Source organism: Carcharodon carcharias, chromosome 6 (assembly GCF_017639515.1).
Source record: "Carcharodon carcharias isolate sCarCar2 chromosome 6, sCarCar2.pri, whole genome shotgun sequence".
In the NCBI taxonomy this organism is placed as follows: domain Eukaryota; kingdom Metazoa; phylum Chordata; class Chondrichthyes; order Lamniformes; family Lamnidae; genus Carcharodon; species Carcharodon carcharias.
The window spans coordinates 160,312,816-160,335,017 of record NC_054472.1 but is presented as its reverse complement, the minus strand read 5'-3'; the positions used below and the strand labels follow the sequence as shown (position 1 = coordinate 160,335,017).

At 43.4% G+C, this 22,202-nt stretch overlaps 1 protein-coding gene across 1 annotated transcript in view; it reads right to left on the bottom strand.

Annotated features, from left to right (window-relative positions):
• Positions 1-737: 737 nt before the first annotated feature.
• LOC121278845 (collagen alpha-1(IX) chain) overlaps positions 738-22,202 on the bottom strand; it is a 78,457-nt gene continuing 56,992 nt past the window's right edge. Inside the window, exons 11-13 of the mRNA XM_041189303.1 lie at positions 9,543-9,596; positions 6,261-6,314; positions 738-902 (exon numbers count right to left, since the gene is read on the bottom strand). Coding sequence (XP_041045237.1) covers positions 738-902; positions 6,261-6,314; positions 9,543-9,596 — 273 coding nt within the window. The remainder of the gene's footprint in view (positions 903-6,260; positions 6,315-9,542; positions 9,597-22,202) is intronic.

The window sequence follows — 22,202 nt, the reverse complement described above, 5'->3', positions numbered from 1 at the left end:
GGAGGAGTGAGTGGGTCAGGAAGGCTGTAAAGATTAGCTCCTAAAGGGTTCTCTGGGGAGAAAGGCCAATGAGAATATAGGATGAAGGAGTTGGGGTTGATGCTTGTAAAGAGTTAATGCCACATGCCTCGATGGACCTTTTGGAAGATGCAATAGAAGGAAGCTATAGGCTTACCTATTACAGAGTCAAGCCTGGGATGGCAGCAGGAGAGTGCCCAATGGCTGGGATAGGAATTTAGGAGAGCAGATAGAGAGGAATGGCAAGGATGCATGATGAAAAGAGAGAGGGTATGAGAGACAGTACAGAGAAATAAACTGTTTGAGGAAATAGGGCATAGTGGAACTAGGGTCTACTGACTTAAATTTAAAAAGTAGGGAGTTAGGTCTCAGCTTTAGTTGTTTTATTTTTCTCAGAGTGATCACACTACAAATGTCATCCTGGTAATGGGGACTGACTTTCTGTAGCGCCTCAAGCTCATTTTTTTTAGAAAACAGCAAAGTTGTAGCAGAAATTATGCAACTAACTGGGGCTTGCCTCATCACCTTTGAGATATTGGAGAGGAATCTTTGACAAAGGTTCCTAAATTGTCTCTTTTCCTGTCCAAGATGGTGGAAGGCGGGGTGGGGGAGGTGGTGGGGTGAGGCGGGGAGGGCAGTGTTGGTGATCCTGGTGGTGGGAAGGCTGAGAATATGGGGCTGATTCGAGTAAGCAGTAGGGATAGTGAACATGGGCCTTTTCACATCCTGATATATAAGGTAACATTAGAGTAATTGAGCTGTTTATGTATTTTCTCTAATTTGGAGAAATGTACAGAATTACTCATAGATATTCGGCTTTGTTCACATACCTTAGGACCCTCCTTCCCGGCCTCTCCAGGTGTACCTTTTTGGCCTTTATGGCCCTAGAACAAGAAAGATAATTAGTTTAAGAATCACTATTTCAGAGCAGGCTCAAGACACAGTGTGTTGAGGAACCAAAATATAAATCATTGGACGAAGGAACACAGAGTTGATTCCCTTCATGTCCGAGCCCTTAGTGTCAGCCATGCTCCTGGGACAGCAGAAACCATTTGTTGCTTCACAAAATAGGAGGGACAATTGACATTTATTTTCCATGGCGGTGTGCTTCAAGGTGAAGAGTGGCACTGGCCGAGGACTGGGACCGTGATGACAACCCAAACACACGTGCAGGTGGATAAATAAACACCTCATAAAAGATGACTTGACTCTCCACACCCTCACACCACTGAGTGAAAACTTTTTGCTACTATTAGAAAAGCAAAATTAAAATTTGTCAACACAATGGGAAGGCAAGCCTGGCCTTTAAATGTCAGCTTGGATCAGTTTGCAGTGCCCTTGCCTCTGGTTTCAGAAGGTGTTGGCTTCAAATCCACTCCAGGAACAGAGCACACAACTTAGGCTGCCGCTTCAGTGTAGAACCAAGAGCAGTCCACTCTCAGAGGATGTTCATTAAACTGCGGCCCATTTTGTCAATTCTAGTAGGTATTAAAGATTCCACAGCACTACTCAAAGAAGAGCAATGAGTCCTCCTGTGCCCCACCCAACATACCTCAGTCAGACAGAACCAAAAAACAGAACAAAACAAAAACCTCAGGGCCTTAAACAGTTGGACAAGGGTCTATGATAGGATAGATTGTTAATACATAGAAACATACATAGAAAATAGGAGCAGGAGTAGACCATTTGGCCGTACGAGCCTGCTCCGCCATTCATTATGATCATGGCTGATCATCCAACTCAACAGCCTGCTCCTGCTTTCTCCCCATATCCTATGATTCCTTTCGCCCCAAGAGCTCTGTCTAACTTCTTCTTGAAAACATACAATATTTTGGCCTCAATTACTTTCTGTGGCAGCGAATTCCACAGGCTTACCGCTCTTTGGGTGAAGAAATTTCTCCTCATCTCAATTCTAAATGGTCCACCCAGTATCCTCAGACTGTGAGGACTCCCCCACCATCGGGAACATCCTTCCTGCATCTACCCTGTCTAGTCCTGTTAGAATTTTATAGGTTTCTATGAGATCCCCCCTCATTCTTCTGAACTCCAGCAAATATAATCCTAACCGACTCAATCTCTCCTCATATGTCAGTCCCGCCATCCCAGGAATAAGTCGGGTAAACCTTCGCTGCACTCCCTCTATAGCAAGGACATCCTTCCTCGGATAAGAAGATGAAAACTGCATACAATATTCCAGGTGTGGCCTCATCAAGGGCCTGTATAATTGCAGGAAGACATCCCTGCTCCTGTACTCGAATCCTCTCACTATGAAAGCCAATGTGCCATTTGCCTTCTTTACTGCCTGCTGCACCTGCATGCTTACCTTCAGTGACTGATGTATGAGGACACCCAGGTCTCGTTGCACATTCCCCTCTCAATTTATAGCCATTCAGATAATAATCTGCCTTCTTGTTTTTGCTACCAACGTGGATAACCTCATATTTATCCACATTATACTGCATCTGCCATGCATTTGCCCACTCACTCAGCTTGTTTAAATTACACTGAAGCATCTCTGCATCTTCCTCACAGCTCACCCTCCCACCCAGCTTTGTGTCATCTGCAAATTTGGAGAATTACATATAGTTCCCTTACCTAAATCATTAATATACATTGTGAATAGCTGGAGTCCCAGCACCGATCTCTGCGGTACCCCAGTAGTCACTGCTTGCCATTCAGAAAAAGACCCATTTATTCCTACTCTTTGTTTCCTGTCTGCCAACCAGTTTTCTATCCATCTCAATACACTACTTCCAATCCCATGCACTTTAATTTTACATGCTAATCTTTTATGCGGGACTTTGTCGAAAGCCTTCGGAAAGTCCAAATAAACCATATCCACTGGCTCCCCTCATCAACTTTACTAGTTACATCTACAGAAAATTCCAATAGATTTGTCAAGCATGATTCTGCCACTGTTTTCCAAGTGCTCAGCTATTAAATCTTTTATAATGGACTCTAGAAATTTCCCCACTACCGATGTCAGGCTGACTGGACTATAATTCCCTGTTTTCTCTCTACCTTCCTTTTTAAATAGTGGGGTTACATTAGCTACCCTCCAATCTGTAGGAACTGTTCCAGAGCCTGTAGGATCTCGGAAGATGACCACCAATGCATCCATTATTTCTAGGGCCACTTCCTTAACTACTCTGGGATGTAGATTATCAGGCTCTGGGAATTTATCGGCCTTCAATCCCATCAATTTCCCCAACACCATTTTCCTACTAATACTGATTTATTTTAGTTCCTCCCTCTCACTGAACCCTGTGCTCCCCAACATTTCTGGTATGTTATTTGTGTCCTCCTTTATGAAGACAGAACCAAAGTGTGTATTTAGTTGGTCAGCCATTTATTTGTTCCCCATTATAAAATCCCCTGTTTCTGATTGTAAGGGACCTTCATCTATCTTCACCAATCTTTTTCTCGTCACATACCTATAGAAACTTTTACAGTCAGTTTTTCCTTACCAGCTCTTGTGCTCTATTTTCCCCTTCTTAATCAATCCCTTGGTCCTCCTTTGCTGATTTCTAAACTGTTCCCAATCCTCAGGTCTGTTGTTTTTTCTGGCCAATTTGTAAGGCTCTTCCTTGGATCTAATACTATCTCTAATTTCCCTTGTAAGCCATGGTTTGGCTAGCTTTCCTGTTTTACTTTTGCGCCAGACAGAAATAAACAATTGTTGCAGTTCACTCATGCGCTCTTTGAACATTTGCCATTGTCTAGTCACCGTCATCCCTTTAAGTAACGTTTCCTAATCCATCATAGCCAACTCACGCCTCATACCATCATAGTTTCTTTTATTAAGAATCAGGACCATTGCCTCAGAATCAACTACGGCACTCTCCATCTTGATGAAGAATTCTATCATATTATGGTTGCTCACCCCCAAGGGGCCTCGCACAACTAAATTGCCAATTATTCCTTTCTCATTACACAATGGCTTGTTCTCTAGCTGGTTCCTCAACATATTGGTCCAGAAAACCATCCTGTATACACTCCAGGAATTCCTCCTCCATGGTATTGTTACTAATTTGATTTGCCCAATCTATATGCAGATTAAAGTCACCCATAATTACAGATGTTCCTTTATTGCATGTGTTTCTAATACCCTGTTTAATGCCATTCCCAACCCCACCACCACAGTTTGGGGGTCTCTGTACAACCCCCACTAACATTTTTTGACCCTTAGTGTTATGAACAGACGCAATTCATTGACCTTTTGTTTAACCAGTTTTTTTTTATGTTTCAGGTTTCAGGATTCCTACAAGGGTCAAAAGACTGCTATAATTGCATTTATATAGTTTGGAGTAACATAACATGAATAAATTGTTTACCTTAAACCCTAGTAGGCCAGGAGGCCCAGGAGGGCCAGCGGGACATGTCTTTGTACACTGAAAAACAGAGTAAAGATTCCCTTTGTCATGTTGTACAAAAATAACACCAGAGTAACGGGATTTAAATGGAAAAATAATTGTTCAAGTAAGGAATTTATATCCCACAGATGAGAGGTACAGAAGCAAAGTTCCATTGTTTCATAAGCCACTGCAATAGGTATCAGATGTGGACATCGTCCAATCCTCATCCATTTTATCAATTTACAAATTGACTGGCCTAACAGACCAATAGAGTGATGCCCTAACAGAAAGAGTGATCTACTGACAGCATGATCCACTGACAAATAGCATGATCCAACTGACCAATAGAGTGATCTAAATGGCAGAGTGGTCCAATTGACAAATAGTGATTCAACAGCCTAATGGAATAATCTACTGACAGGCTAAGTGATTCACTTCATTTGAGAATCAACTGGCCGATAGAGTGATACAACTGACAAATAGAGTGATCCAATTGACCAACAGAGTGATCTAACTGACAGAGAGATCCACTAACAAATAGAGTGGTAGAGTGACAGGTACTGTAATTTACTGGTAGGGAGAGAGAGAAAGATACACTCACCAATAAAGTGATCCAACAGAGCAATAGAGTGATCCAGTGACAAATAGAGTAATCTACTGACAGATAGAGTGATCCACTAACAAATAGTGATCCAATTGACAGAGTGAACAAATAGAGTGATTCACTGATAGATAGAGGGATTTACGAATAGATAGAGTGATTTATGGACAGACAAAGGGATCTTCTAACCAATAAAGTGATCCAATTGACAAAAAGAGTGATCGACTGACAAATAGGCATTGACCTAGCTACCAGAAACAACAATAGCAAACCCTGCCCTGTGGACCCTGCCAAGACTTCTTTAAAAACATCTGGAGCTGGTGCCAAAATTGGGAGAGCTGTCTCCCAGATGAGCCAAGCAACAGCCTGATATAGTCATACTCATGGAATCATACCTTACAGATCATGTCCCTGACACCACTAAGACCATCTCTGGGCATATCCTGTCCCATGGGCAGGACAGATCCAGCAGAGGTGAGAAGTAGTGGTACAGTGGTATACAGTCGGGTGGGGGGGTTGCCCTGGGGGTCCTCAACATCAGCTCTGGCCCCTATGAAGTCTCATGGCACCAGGTCAAGCATGGACAAGGAAACTTCCTGCTTATGACCACAGCAAAGGAAAACGATTGTCAGGAGGGAGGATTCTGGCCTACACCAGCCTGGGTACTATTCAAAGTGAGGGACTGGATTAAATAAGTGGTGATGGATAAGCCTGGCATACAGTATTGCACTTGGTTGCCTAAAGTATCAAGGTGACTGACAGATTGAAAGTTATCTGTATCGATTTTTCTATTTCAATACCCTGCGCCCTTACCTCAGCATCTCCACGTCCATCTGTTCCTGGTATGCCAGGTGGTCCCTTTGCCAAAGGAAAGAAGCAGCATTTAGTCATTTGCATTATTTTTTTTTAAAGTTAAAACTGGAGCTTAGTCAATGAGCTTGGTCAATAATCAAATTAATTTCTGCACTTTTATTTCTGCTGCAGTTTGGACCCATGAACGTTACTGAGCTATTTATACCTCGTTCAAGTGGGTGTTATGCGTGAGCTTGGACAGTGGGGGTGGGATGAGGAGGGGGAGGGCAGTGAGGTCAAGAGGCTACTTAATTTTGGGAGCAGTATAGGTGAGGTCCCACTCACACAACAAAGTTAGTGCATGTTTTCCATTTAAAAATTGGATCTCCATTTGAAGACCTTCTAAATGGAACCATTACACAATTAATGTCTTAGGCAACGGCCAATGGAAATACCTGCAGAGAGAAATATGAAAAAGATAACATTGAACTTACCTGAAGTCCTGGAGATCCAGGTGTGCCAGGTGCTCCTTTAGGTCCAGGGTCACCCTAACATTTCAAATAAAACATACAGCTTTGATTTTATAATGCCACAGTCAACAGAAGGATCTTCTTTTTGAGTTTACTGATAATGGATATAATCAAACAATTGAATTTAAGTCCGTGTCTTGTGGCTGCTGTCCAAATTACATACAGTGATAAGCAGTTGTGTGGTCTTTAATAGTTTAACAACAAAAATCAGACTACAAGGTGCAAGGAATGTAAATGCAAAAGAGGCCCATAATAACCTCTGGATGATTGCATAATGCACCAAAAAAAGGAAAAAGGTTTACAATTATATAGTGGCTGTTGTGACCTCAAGATATCCCACAGCATTTGACACCCATTGAATTACTTTTGAAGTGAAGTCACCACTGTAATGTTGAAAATGTGGCCAACAACTTGTGCATGGCAAGCTCCCACAATCAGCAACATGATAAGGACTAGATTATCTGTTTTTGTGATGTTGATTCAGGGACAAATATTGGCCAGGGATGACTCCCCTGCTCTACTTAAAAACACACCATGGAATCTTTTCTAACCACCTGAGAGGGCAGAGAGAGGGCCTTGGTCAAACATCTCACATGAAAGACAGCAGGGGGGGAAAACATTTATACGGATAGCATCACTATGCTGACTATGTTGATTCCCTGGGAGCAGACAGCACCGCGAGCTGCTACCTGAAGAAAGCTGCGCAGGTAACAGTCTGCAGAGTTGCTTGATCTTGGGGGCATTTGGCAGTGGCACTCAGACCCAAGTCAGGTGGTGGGGAATGGAATCCAACAGGCCCAGAGGGGAGGGTGGGGTGAGTATTTTTTTGAGTCGGTAGTTAGGAAGGCAAATGCAATGTTGGCATTTATTTCGAGAGGACTATAATATAAAAGCAGGGATGTGCTGCTGAGGCTTTATAAGGCTCTGGTCAGACCACAGTTAGAATATTGTGAGCAATTTTGGGCCCCGTATCTCAGGAAGGATATGCGGGCCCTGGAGAGGGTCCAGAGGAGGTTCATGAGAACGATCCCAGGAATGAAAGGCTTAACATATGAGCAACGTTTGAGGACGCTGGGTCTATACTCGATGGAGTTTAGAAGGATGAGGGGGGATCTGATTGAAACTTACAGAATATTGAAAGGCCTGGATAGAGTGGACGTGGGGAAGATGTTTCTATTAGTAGGAGAGACTAGGACCTGAGGGCACAGCCTCAGAGTAAAGGAAAGATCTTATTGAATAGACTTGAGGAGAAACTTATTTAGCCAGAGAGTGGTGAATCTATGGAATTCATAGCCACAGAAGGCTGTGGAGACCAGGTCATTGAGTGTATTTAAGACCGGGATAGATAGGTTCTTGATTGGTAAGGGGATCAAAGGTTATGGGGAGAAGGCGGGAGAATGGAGTTGAGAAACTTATCAGCCATGATTGAATGGCGGAGCAGACTCAGTGGGCTAAATGGCCTAATTTCTGCTCCTATGTCTTATGGTCTTATGGTCCGGCAGGCCCAAGGGGTGGGGTGGGTGGGGAAGGGCGAGTCGGTAGGCCCGAGGAGGGGGCTGTCCGGCTGGCCCAAGGACGTGGGGAGGGGTGTCCAGCAGGCTGAGGTGGGGTGGGGGAGAGAGGGGCTGCTGAAAGAGTGGGGGAGGGGTTGGGATAAAGGACTTCTGAGTGAGGAGAAAGAGGGCTTGTGGAGAGGGGCTTCTGAGTGAGCGAAGGGAAGGGGGATTTGGGGACGGGGATTCTGAATATGTCTGTTGGGGGGGGCAAGTTGGGCAGAGGTGTTTGCGTGTTGGGGAGCAGCTTGCCAAATTCAATGGGCAAGAGTGGCAACACATAAGTAAAGTATTTTATATGTGGAATGTTGTGAGGACCTTAATTTTTATTTGAGCTTTGGGTTTGGGTGAAACCTTTGGGTTTCCTCAACCCTGTAGATGCTATGCATGCTGTTCCCTTAAAGCTCCACCCCACCACCCCCACCCCCCGCACCCCTGGTCCTCCTGTCTCATCATCACCATCCCTCTGTTCTCTGGTCTCAAACGCCTCACCCTCCCATTGGTCATCTGGTCTCATCAGTAAACCCACCTACTCACCCCCACCCATGGCTATAGTGTCCTTTATTTTTTTCTCCTGGGAGCTGGTCACCCTGGTTTCCACACATATTGAGTTCACAATTTTAACTGTGCAGGTAAGCATATGATCTGGTCTTTTATATAGGGAGGAAAAAATGAGCACCCTGGAACATTCTGTACATTGAGATTTATTGGTTTCAGAGCTACACAAACAAGGCCTTCCCAGATGTCATTGAGCCTCTTGGCCCAGATTTTGGAGTCAGTAGCTTACAGCTGCCCATGAACTCTTAGTAGGCTTTTGTGCAGCAATTTAGAGTAACTAGAGAGCATTTCAGCACAGCAACCGAAACAGGGAAACTGTTCTGTGTAAACAGGGAAAACAACAGCATATCACTTCATCCAATCAGACTGAATAATCCTTACTGAGGCAGAATTTAAATTGGGAAGTGAAAGTTAGAAGATTTAGTTCAATGTAAAATCATGATAGAAAGCAAAATAAAGAGATCACAAAAGAAGATTGAATTAAGTGAGAGATAAAAGATCTCGAAAGAAAACATCATTATTTTTAAATTCCAAAAGTTTGAAGGAATAAGATTCCAGATCTGTAAAAGTTAATTTTCAGTGATTGTTCAGTAATAATTAAGAATTGTCATGCCATTAAGAATTCTTTTATGATGTTGAGCTGTTAGGATGGTCCTGTGGAGTGGTACAGAAAGTCAGCCACTTCTCAATCACCTCATTTAGCACCACCTTTTAAGGTCAGACGCTTTGTCACTTGTACACAGCCTCAGGACTGCATCTTGGATTTCGCCTGCTTCTGTTTTTTTTCTTAGTCTTTTGTCCTTCAGACTTGGCAAAGGTTGCAAATGGTTCTGAGATGTCTTTGAGGCTTTCCAAAGGCTTTTCATAATTTTTGTCCTTGCATTGTGAAACTCCCTTCAAATTGCTCCATCTTTTAAATTTCACTTATAGGACACTTTCTGCTCCCATCACTAGTTTTTTCACTGTATCTATTGGATCTACATGTCTAACTATGATACTGAGCTGAACTTGTAAAACTGGGCATGACTCTTTGAGTCCATAACTGAGTCCAATTCCATTTCAGTCTACCTAAAGCTCATAAATAATGCCATTATCTAAAAATCTAATTCTGAATTCTTCAAAGTTAACTACTTACAGGCTGTCCTGGAAGGCCAGGGTCTCCAGTGAGTCCATTTTCACCAGGTGGCCCCTGAAAAATGAGAAGATAACAAACAATGAGAACATAATCAGTAAAAAGCATTTTGTGAATTCCTTAAAGAGGTGCTATTCTGTTGAAAGAGCTATAAAGCAAATGGCCTTTTCCCATTCCATAGAGCAGAATTTAATCCAGGCGACAGAGGTCTTGCTCGAGTGTTTCCTACATCATCTCCTTTGGGGAGGGTCTGCCACATTAAGTGCCAGTTTCATAAATGGCCAGCGACGGATCTTCCCCAGGCTCTGGGAGTGGAAATCCCATCGCCAAGAGCTGCTGGTCAATCAGAAGCCAGCAGCTCCTCATTGCTGGCAGCGCCACCGGGGAGTGGTTATAGCTGCTGGTGATGCATCCACCAGAAGGCTGGATCAGCGAGGGAGCCAGGCAAGGGGTGAGTGAGTGTGGGTTGGGGGTCGCTGGCTGGGGGTTGCGGAAGACGATGGGAAGGGGGATTTGGAGGCAAAAGAAGGAGTGCGGCTCTGACCTGCCCTGACCACCCTCCACAAACCACCGCACCTCTACCCCCCAACCCCCACCTTCCCAATGTCAGGTACCTCAATCATGCATTGAGTGCCTGACAACGATAGACACACCAGAACCCTCACCCATACACACCAGGATTTGTTTCCCAGGCTCCCCACTTGATGACTGCCCCACTCAACGCTGGTTCAATACCAGCGGTGGCAGGATGAGGTCCTTAATTGAGCATTAATTGCCCACTTAAGGGCCTCCATTGGTAACTGGGTGGGAAGGCCATCCTCGAGCCTTAAGCAGTGCAGAGGCTGGAAGGCCCCTCGCCCCACCTTCAAACTCACCTTATTAAATTCTACTTATAGTTTCTACAGTTTTACAAATTTCTGTCAGAAAATTGTGGGAGCAAACAATCAAGTGGTACTCAGATGTAACTGTTCCAATTCCCTGTGATATGTGAAACCACAGATGTAGGTTGTTTGAGGTTGCATTAGGAATGAACAAGTTTGAAATTGCCACAGCTTATACAATACTACAGAATTCAATCCACTTCTAATCCTCAAAATTTTAACATCTGTATCAAGCTCAGCTTACTTGCTCACAAAAACTGAACGCTACAGTTTGTTCTGAAACCCGGAATATTACTGCGCACATGCCAGACTTTGCGGGGGTAATTTTAGTCAAAGCAGGATACAAGTGGGTTCAAGTTGATTACCCACTTTAAGAACATAATATTACAAGAGATAGGAACATTAGAAGGCCATAAATTCCATCCAGCCTGCTCCTTCATTCAATAAGATCATGGCTGATCTTCCCACCTGATCCCTATATCCCTTGATTCCCTTAGATTCCAAAATTCTGTGGATCTCAGCCTTAAATATACTGAATGACTGGGCATTCCAAGCACTCTGGGGTAGAGAATTCCAAAGGTTTACACCTTGCCTGAAAACAATGGACACTAAAATCGACCAGAGTATAAATCAGACTAGTGACCCAAACCCACCCACTAAGTTAGCTTAAAATGACCCCCTATGAGTCTGTTAATCTAGTTCCTATGTACCAGTGAGACTACTGGATCTCCCAGGGAGAAATTAATTTGCCACTCAGCACCCTTCAATATTATCAGTATTATTCCACTCTCCCGCTTTCCCACTATAATCAAAGGAAGGTGATAACAGCTGGAATGATGAAGCTCCAATTCTCTCAACCCATCAGGTCCCTGTGATCCCCTGCTAGTAGTTTGGGATCATGGATTCACTCCTTAATCTCTATGCAAATTATGTCAAGAATCACAATTAATCCCACATGAAGGTCTTATTTCCTTACCGGGATTCCAATTTTTGCGGGTCCCTGTTGAAAACAAAGAGAGGAGGCTTTGTTAAGCATAACTCAATTACACTACCTAAATTATTTTTTTTAAACCAAAAATTTCAATTGGATTGTCAGAAATACTTGACCTGTAGCCAAGCATACAGGGTGCTAATGTACTGTCATGTCTATTGACTTCTTCAGATGTAGTCAGGTGATTTTGTTCGGACAAGAAATTCACGGCATAAGTTGTTGCTAGGCTGAGACAGAGTGCACCCGGAAGCACGGTGTGGTTTCCATACTCAGATCTACTGTGGACCTGATTTTCTCTATATACCAGCTACAAGAGAACAGGACGTACCTCTTTACCTTACTTTTGGAGATATCATTAAGGCATTTGGCACTGTCAGCAGAGCAGGACTCTACAAGATTTTGGGGAAAATTAGCTGTCCATCAAAGCTCCTCAGTCTCCTCTGCTCCTTCCAATGACAACATGCATTGTACTGTGCAGTTTGATGGCTCCACTTCGGATAGTTCAAAGTGAAGAATGGAGTAGAACAGGGCTGTGTGCTAGCCCCACTCTGTTATCTTCTTCTTCATGCTCCTGACCTTTGCCTTCCTTGCAGACTTGAAAGGAGTTTACTTGCACAATAGATCAGATGGCCAGCTCTAAGATCTATCAAGACTGAAAGCAAAGTCAAAAACACATCACGTCCTGATCAGAGAACTCCTCTATGCTGATGATGCTATGCTAGTCGCCCTCATGGAAACTGAGCTACAAAGACTTGTGGACTGTCTCTCTCATGCTTGTAACTTGTACTCCTGGACTCAAGAAAACTGAGGTCATGGGACAAGATTTTGCATCCCTATCCCGATCACACTAAATAACACCATGTTTGATGTGGTTAGCAATTCTGCTACCTTAGATGTATAGTGACAAACAACATGTCCCTTGATGCAGAACTTCATACACACATAGGGAAAGTAGCTACTATCTTTGGTCAACTCATGAAATGCAATGGAATAACTTCAAGCTGACCCTTAAGATCCAGCTGATGATTTATAAGTCCTATGTTCTCAGCAACTTTACTGTATGGCTGTGAAACATGGAAACTTACAGCTATCAAGAGAAGGTGCTCAACAACTTACAGCACATTATGGAAATATCCTGGCAGGACAAAATTATGAATGCAGCAGTCCTCTCAAAGGCAGGGTTCCCAGGTTTGTTAGCACTCATCAGACAGAGGCAGCTTTGTTGGCTCGTGCATGACCATAGGATGGAAGACAATTGCATACCCAAAGACTTTCTGCATGGTGAGGCAGCTGGAGACAGACAACCAGTCGGATACCCAAAGCTCCGCTTCAAGGATGTTTGTAAGTATGACATGAAGGCCCTAGACTTCTGGGAGTCACTAGCTGATGACAAAGGAAAATGGCGACACATCCTGTGGGTTGGGATGCACCACCACAATGACCAGTGGCTATAGAGGTTTGCATGACATCTGGTAACTTCATGTGAGGTACTTGCAGAACCTGCCTCTCAAGGATTGGCCTTTTCAACCATTAGCAAATGTGCACCATATGAAAACACCCCCTCCAAAATGGCTTGTTTGCTGCATGTCCACCACCTTCTGTAGATGGAAAGATGCTGACAGAGGATGAGAGCAATAAGGCAAAATAATGCTAAGCAAAAATATGAAACAGGAGGTTCAGAGAAAAATTTAGTGCACACAATTACATCACCACATATCAAGAAGCTATCTGAGAAATACTGATATCAAACAGTGAATTTATCAACAGTTTCTGGCTTCTTCACGTAAGTAAAATGTTCTGATTTGCAACTTTAGGTGAAATAGCTACTCTATTCAATAGCTGTTACACATTTTTGAGAAATGAGATATGACACATGGGGTCTAACTTATCCTTGCATAGATACCTGCAAATTCAATTAACAATTTGCATCTTTATCTAGGTTAGACAATAAAAGGACCAAAACCAGTGATGTAACTACATAAATATGACCTCTGATGTTTGATTCAGAGCTTTCATAGTGATGAAATAATGTTGATCCAACTAGATTTCTTACTATGATAAAGGGTTCAAATGCCAAGAATTAAGAAATTAATATGTTAGGGATAGAAGAGAAGACAGACTGGTAACAGAATTATTGATTAAGATATCAGGAAGGCCATTGAAGTAAACAGTGTAAGCTGACTTATTTCAATGCTTTCCTGACATCATTTAACACAGTAAACTTCAGCTTTTTTAAGACCCTTCTTAAAACCCACCACTTTGACAAAGCTTTTGGGCAGCCAAATGTCTCAATGTTTGGCTCACAGTGCTTTTGTTGTTTGATTATGGGGAGATAACGGCACTACTTAAATGCAAATTGTTGTAATGGAAATAAATGAGGAATACGGTATGAAGGCAGGTAAATGGGACAGAAATACTGGGTCCAGTAATCCTTTTCTGATCTTAAAAAAGTAGAAGTTACTGGAGGCAAATAATTCAGCTCATAGGGCAGAATTTTCCCCTCACGGGGGGATGTTCAGGAGTGGGTGCGTGGAGGCGATCCTCCGATCAGCACCCCAAATCGGGGATGCGCCACCATTTTACTTGGGTAGGCCAATTAAGACCCGCCCAGCATGACTCTCCCTGTGCAGTCTGGGGGGCAGGGATTCCCTGAGCTGAGAGTGTGCTCTTTCACGCGTGCACACGAAAGAGCGCACTCATCTCCCTGAAGCTAAGTGCTGCCTCAGGGAGATCGGCTCCACAATGAAAAATCTTAAAAACAGGGAAAAAAAATTTCCCTGACATGTCCCCTCATGTGACACTGTCACATGAGTTGGGACATGTCCATCACTTTTAAATACACTTTTATTCAATTTTTTTACAACCTACATGAAACATCACGTGGATGAGATTTCATGCTTTTTCTAATGCCCACCAGGGCTCCTGGCCTGCCCGCCAACCTTAAGGTTGGACAGGCAGGTCCACTAATCACGTTAATTACTTTGTCAATGGCCTCAATAGACCATTGACAGGTCGGCGGGCGCACAGCTGATTTGGCTGATCCCCCGCCGACCTGAAAATTGAAATGGGGCGGGGTGACGTCAGGTGTTCCGCCCAACGTCATCCCACGTCATTTTACGCATTGTCGAGCGGGCCCCACCACCCGCTCGCCAACCAGGAAATCCTGGCCATCGACTTGTTTAAGTCCAGTAGCTCATAAACAATCTCTGGGCAGCACCAGGTTTAAAAGTAGTTTGGCAGAATTAAATATCACATGGTATTTGCTTCTGTTTTAGAGTTAAATATCTAGGTCAGTCACTGCTCTTAAGCCCTCAGTTAAATCATCACACTTACACCCTCAATAGTGTATAGGCAAAACAATTGCAAAAGCTTTCAATCCGAAACATCATTACAAAGGTTAATACTTACCGGTGGACCTTGTGGACCAGGCATGCCAGGAGGGCCCTTTGAAAAAAAAATTAAGCAAGTATTGTCTTATACATCACAGATCACATTTATGCGAATCACATTAGTTTATTCAATAAAGGAATTCTTGTTACTGATATTTCCTCTGGCTGACATAAGATAAGTGAATCAGTCTAATGCTGGTTCATCTAAACTTTTCGAGGTTGGGGGGGTGGTGGGGGGGACGACATTTCAATTTTTCTCACACTCCGGGGGCCAAAGGGCAAATTTCAGAAAGATAAGGTTTGGCACAACATTAAACATGAGTTTCAAAAAAAAAGCTGATGTATGAAAAGAAACAACTTGCTGAACAAAAAAAAAATCACATCAATAAATCGATAATTTTTTTAAAAACTGAATAATAAATAGAGACAGCCATTGGAGTGTGAAAGGTTGAAAGTGTGTTTGTCCAGCTCATTCCCAAGCTCAGTGTGCTCACTCACTCACCCTCACCTGCTCTGAGAGGGGGTGAAAGTACCTGTCGGTGTGTAGGGGCAAGGGCGAATGGGAACCCTGAGACTGGGAGTGAGCCAGACACACATGCTCAACTCCCTCTCACCCCCTCTCTCTGACACACTCACACACACACATACACACACTCAATTGGATAGGGGTGGTGGGTAGGTGTGATGAAAGCGAAGGAAAAGCCTGGAGCGAGACCTCAGGCCTTGCAGCTCGCAAATGGGGGTGCCTCCTAAGACAAGCACCACGAGCCGGGAGGGATGCGAGGAAAGCTGGGAGGGATATGTCTGGAGCTGGGAAGGACAGAGACAGAGCTGGGAGGATTGAGCCTGGAGCCAAGGGAAAGGGGTCAGTGCCAGGAACAAGTGGTCGGAGCTGGGTCAGAGCACTAGGAGCTGCAGGAAAGTGGCCATACCTATGGAAAAGAGTGGTGAGCGGAGGCTGTGTATGCTCCAGAGTGTTTCTATCTTCACATGTTCGCATTTCATGGTGTTCACTGCTTCCCCAATCAAAGCCTGTTTCTCTCCCATGCTTGCTGTTGATAGGCTCAAACAGGGTGTGATTGGAGGAGCAGTCTCCTGCAAAAATCTTCAAACACACTGACCCATCTTACAGCATTTTCACCGATCGATCCGGGGCCACATGGAGGGGCTTCACGCCAGGCTGTGGGTTCGACAAGACTACTCTAATGTTACTGATGGTGTTACATTTGAAAGAGCAGCCTAACATGATTCATAGGGCTCAATTTTTGTGGAGTTGGGATGACTTGGGAGTCCTTTAAAAATGGCAGGCAGGTCCCAATTCCACAATTCCCAATCACTTTCCCTGGGTTTCCAATTTTCGGGATTGCCTTTTAAGAGTGTGGGCTGGTTCAGATGGCGAGCCTGCACTCTGCACTCCCAACCTGGTCAGCTTCATTGCAGGGATAGGCATGTCCTAGCCCTCCGTAATTTCCATGGAGTTGGATCAGCTTTTATAGTCATGGTTCATGGCACCTACCATTGTCTGCATCAGGGAGACTTTTGAAAGGTAAGTTCAAAAGGTCCTATTCATGCCTGTATGCCAAGTTATGTCCCCTGCCCAACCCCTAAGGTCACTCATGACCCCCATGACAAGATATGCCCACCCAACCTCTATGGCCCCATATGACCCCTCCACCCATCACCTATGGCACCCCCATGCCCCCATTCCAAGGGATTACCAAAAAAAACCTATGGCCCTCATGTCCCTCATACCAAGGTATACCTCCCCAAACAACGCCTCGAGCCATTCATGAACCTCATGTCAAACAATAGCATTTCCAGCCCATTCACCCAATATAAACTGTAGAGAACCAATGAACCCTTTAGTGATAATAAGATGTATAAGAAAAGCTTTAAAAAAGTCATTCATTGATAACTTTCCACCTCCTTAAAAGGAAATCTTTTTACTACAATCCAATAGAAGTGTCAGTCATCCAGACCCTTTTAACTATCAATATAAGACACTGCAAGCACTTGAAAACTCTTAGCCTTATGTAAATAAACATTGTGGAATTGACAGCATATACCAAGGAGCCAGAGCTGTCAGTCAAGTAATTATTTTTTTGGCGGTTCACATGTTTCAACAAGATATTGGATTTCTGGACTCTCAGCCAAGCCTCATTATGTATACTTGACCGAGAGCCCAGAAATGCATTAGAGTACTAAAATACCTCAGAACAGATCTGGGCCGAATAAATTGGATTCAAAGGTTGACAGGGAAAATAGTAGCTGAACAATGGGCTACCTTCAAAGAGATCGTTCAGGTACAGTAAAGATATATGGAAAGGGAAAGGCTCCCTGGATGGCAAAGATAGAAATTAAGATAAAGAAGAAAAAGTGTGCTTATCACAGATGTCAAGTAAAAAATACACTTGAGAACCATGCTCAATATGGAAGTGCTAGACAAGGAAGTCAAGGGTTATGGGGGCAGACTGGAAAGTGGAGTTGAGACCACAACCAGGGTGGCCATGATCTTATCAAATAGCGGACAGGCTTGAAGAGCCGAATGACATACTCGTCCTCCTAAGCCCTATGTTCCAAAACAAAACAGCTACAGTAATATTGGATAGTATTGCATAAACTTGTAATTTCATATACAATATGAAGCAGTCCATGTCCAAATGCAGCAAGACCTGGACAATATCCAGGCTTGGGCTGACAAGTGGCAAGTGACATTCGCACCACATAATGGCCAGGCAATGATCATCTCCAACAAGAGGGGATCTAACCATCGTTCCTTGACATTCAATGGCAATGCCATAACTGAATCCCCCACTATCATCATGCTGGGGCTTATCATTGTCCAGGAACTGAACTGGAGTAGCCATATAAATATTGTGGCTACAAGAGCAGGTCAGAGGCTAGGAATCCTGCATAAAGTAACTCACATCCTGACTCCCCAAAGCCTGTCCACCGTCGAGAAGGCACAAGTCAGGAGTGTGATGGAATACTCTCCACTTGGCTGGATGAGTGCAGCTCCCAAAACACTCAAGAAGCATGACACCATCTGGGACAAAGCAACCCGCTTGATTGGCACCACATCCACAAACATTCACTCCCTCCACCACCATCGCACAGTAGCAGCAGTGTGTACCATCTACAAGATGCACTGCAGGAATTCAACAAGGGTCTTTAGCCAATACCTTCCAAACCCACGAGCACTACCATCTAGAAAGACAAGGGCAGCAGATAGATGGGGACATCACCACCTGGAAGTTCCCCTCCAAGTCATTCACCATCCTGACTTGGAAATATATCACTGGTCCTTCACTGTCGCTGGCTCAAAATCCTAGAACTCCCTTCCTAACAGCCCCTACACTACATGGGCTGCAGCAGTTTAAGAAGGCTGCTCACCACCACCTTCTCAAGGGCAACTATGGATGGACAATAAAATGCTGGCCCAGCCAGCGAATCCCTCATTCTGTGAATGAATAAAAAACAATGATGGCCATTTTATTCCAATGTCAGTACAACCATATGCTTAATTAAAGCCAAATGTAGCTTGCTACTATACTTCAGTGCTACATATGTTCTTAGGTTACAGTAGGAAATGGCCTTATGCTGTCAATTAGCAGCTAATACGCATGGGAGCATTTTGGCTGTAATCCTTATCATTCATCTTCTCAATGATTCATAAATTTTCTTTTGATAGAATCAGAAAATGAATTTGTAGCTTTACAAATTATTCTAAAGTTTGGTCTGTCTATGGGACAAAACTTATTTTCCATGATAGCAAGTTGTGGTATAATGAAAGAAAGAAAAGAGATGCTTATCATTTGAATAATTGAAAAGAGAGTGATTACATGGAAATTAATGTTTCTTTCATTAGTATTGGCTTCTTTTTCTGATTTTTTTTCCCAATTAAAATAAATCTCACTTAAGTGATATTCCACTGGAGAGGGAAGGACAGGCAGCTGACCTGCTTCCAGATTATGGATGTTGTGGTGATGTAGTTGTTGAAGTACCAATGCATAATACCAGTTAATGGTTGGATACAGGCATGATTGCTACTTTCCCTCCTACTGAGTTCCTGATCTCAGCTATGCTGCTGTGAAGAGGTGTGACTGAAGACCAAGCAGCATTTCATGGGCGCAGGAATAGATAAACTCAGAGAGAGCATTATCACAAGCTTTTGCTTCATACTCCTTGTGGCCTGTAAAGAACAACGTAAGAGGTTTGGGTACAGGAATGAAACAGCCAGGTGAGATCGTTAGGGTGAATAAAAAGATCCAAGTCTAGGTTAGCTGCTTGACAAGGGCTGAGGGATGACTTCCAAATCTTTCTCCAGTTCTGTGAAAAAATGGCTAACCTTCTCTCACATCAGTGCCAGTGAGTTTCTGAACTTGGTGGAATGACAGAGCAATTAATGTCCTTTCATGTGTTTTTGTGTATATGAGCATTTTAAGCATTCTTAAACTGACTTTGTCAGTAGAGACTTTGGCATTTAAGGGGGAGCAGGAAAAACACAGAAGGAAAATTCAATAGAAGGGTATGTTGATGGGGTTAGATGTAGAGGGGTAGGTGGCATCTCATGTGGAGTATAAACACTGGCGTAGACCAGTTGGGCTGAGTGGCCAGTTTCAGTGCTGTAAAAACATTGTAAAACTTTGTAACAAATCTGCATACCTTCAATTCATCGTCACTCGTATTGGCTCTCTGATGAACCAATGAACCATATAGATTTATAGCACAGTGGGAGGTCACCTGCATGGCACTTTTCTAGATCCTAAGCTAATTCCATTTTCACCCTGCTCTTCTGTACCTTCCTTTTGCTTCAAATGTCTATCAGAATTTCTATTTAAGGATGCAATGGCCTCTGACTGGACCAGTGCCCACGAGCTCCACCAACCTAGTACGTAAGAAATGTCCACTAACCTCTTAGTGACAATGTTAGACTGATGACCCATTGTCACTGACTTCCCAACCAAAGGCAATAGTCCTTTCCTTTTCAACTGATCGAAACTGAAATGAGTGGGTTGAGATAAGGCAGACAAATTGGGCTATTTCCACTGGAGTTTAGAAGAGTGAGGGGTGACTTGATTGAAGTATATAAGATGCTGAATGGCATTGACAAAGTGGACATGGAAAGGATGTTTTCTCTTGTGGGTGAGTCCAGAAATATGGGGCACTGTCTTAACATTAGGGGTTGCCCTCTTAGGACAAATGAGGAGAAATTTCTTCTCACGGAGGGTTGTGCGATTTTGCAACTGCCACCGAAGGTGGTGCTGGGTTCATTGAGTATTTTTAAGGCAGAGATAGCTAGATTCTAGTTAGGCAGGGGAAACAAAGTTATTTGGAGGTAGATGGGAATGTGGAATTCAAAACACAAACTGATCAACCATGATCTATTGGCCAGACCAGGTAAGGATGGCACCCCTAAAGACCATTAGTGGGTTTTCATGACAATAGACAACAGTTTAATGGCCACTATTACTGAAATGAGCCTTTAACTCCAGATTTTATGAGCTTTTAGTTCCAGACTTTATTAATTGCATTTAAATTCCACCAGCTGCCATGCTGGGTTTTAAACCCATGTCCCCAGAGCATTGGTCGAGGGGCCAAATGGCCTGCTTCCACTCCTTTTTTGTATGTTGGTATGTATGTTCATATAAAGCTTCATAATTATAAAAATGCTTATAAAGTCCCTTCTTAGCCTTTTCTGCTCCAGTGGAAATAGTCCCAGTATCTCAAGTCTCTCCAGGTAATTATTCTTACGTGGAGTTTTGTCCATTATAACTTTGGTGTTTAGGAATCAATGGCCGAGTAGGAAATGTACTACCTTAAGGGGAGACAGTGGCATGGTGGTAACGTCACTGGACAACTAGTAGAAGCCTAGACCAATGCTCTGGGGACATGGGTTCAAAACCCACCATGGCAGCTGGTGGAATTTAAATGCAATTAATAAAGTCTGGAACTAAAAGCTCATAAAATCTGGAGTTAAAAGCTAATTTCAATAATAGTGGCCATGAAACTGTTGTCTATTGTCATGAAAACCCACTAATGGTCTTTAGGGGAAAAAATCTGCCATCCTTACCTGGTCTGGCCTATACATGACTCCCAATGATTCTTAACTGCCCTCTGAAATGGCCTAGCAACCCCTCAGTTCAAGGACAATTATGATGGGGAACAAACATCCCTTGACAGAATAAAAATAGACCTGCTATGGTACTCAAACAAATATTTCAGCTTGGTTCCAGATCTACTCACCAGTGCTATTGGATGATCACAATTGGCCTCAATGGCACTGAGCTAAGGGAGATGAAAAAAGCCATACTTCTCACTCTTGATCATTATTCAATGATCATCTACTGGAAAGCCCACATGCATGAATGCCAACAGGGTCTGGTGCAATGATGATACTGCTCCTCAGCCATGCCAAGTGGCCTCCTGACGCTTAATTCAAGCATGAAAAACTGCCAGTTGGGCAAGGTTGTGAAGAACTGCTGATATCTGTGGAATCATACCTGGGCAAGAGTGAATGTCTTCCGAGGGGAAGGAAAAGAAAAGCAGGGAAAGAATGAAAACAAGTCAAACGTTATGAGGGGCCTAGATAGGGTAAATAGGATGGCTCTAGCTTTCTTAGCAGAGCGGTCAATAACCAGGAGGCATAGATTTAAAGTAATTAGCAGAAGGAAAAGAGGGGAGGTGAGAAGACATGTTTTTCCCCCCAAGGGTCTGGGGGTTCTAGAACTCACTGACTGAAAGGGTGGTAAAGGCAGAAACCCTCACGGCATTTAAAACTTTAAGTGCTGTAGCCTTCTGGGCTACAGGCCAAGAGCTGGAAAGTGGGATTAGGCTTTATTGTTCTTTATCGGCCTGCACAGGCCCAGTGGGCCAAATGGCCTCCATCTGTGCTGTAAAGATTATCTATGTTTCTGTGTTTCTATGTTCTATGTTGCAATGCTTCTCTATGTTATTCCTAAGTCTTGTAGGAGTTATTGGGATAAATTTTCTGCTTCAGCATTCCAGGCACTTGCATAGTGCGCGTTTCAAGAAATTACACACCTCCAGACCATACTTTTCCACCCATTAAAATTTGCCGTCTGCTCTCTGTCTACACCTGGGATGCAGAGAATCCCCCACTGTCTTTAATATTGAAAGGATGTGAAGTGCCTTGGGAAGTTCAGCCACATTAAAGGTGCTTTGCGAGTGTAAGTTATTGCTGTAACATTTCTAGATCCAAATATCATTCCAGTTTCCTGGTTTTATTGAACATTAAAACTTTACAGGAACATATTTTTGCTAATGTTAATTGATAGCAGACAAATATATATTTAGAAAGCTGGCATGAAGTCTCAACTTGAGATTGGTAGGCTGATTCCCAAAATCGAGAGCTGAGAATTTCTTTGGGACTCTTGCAAAT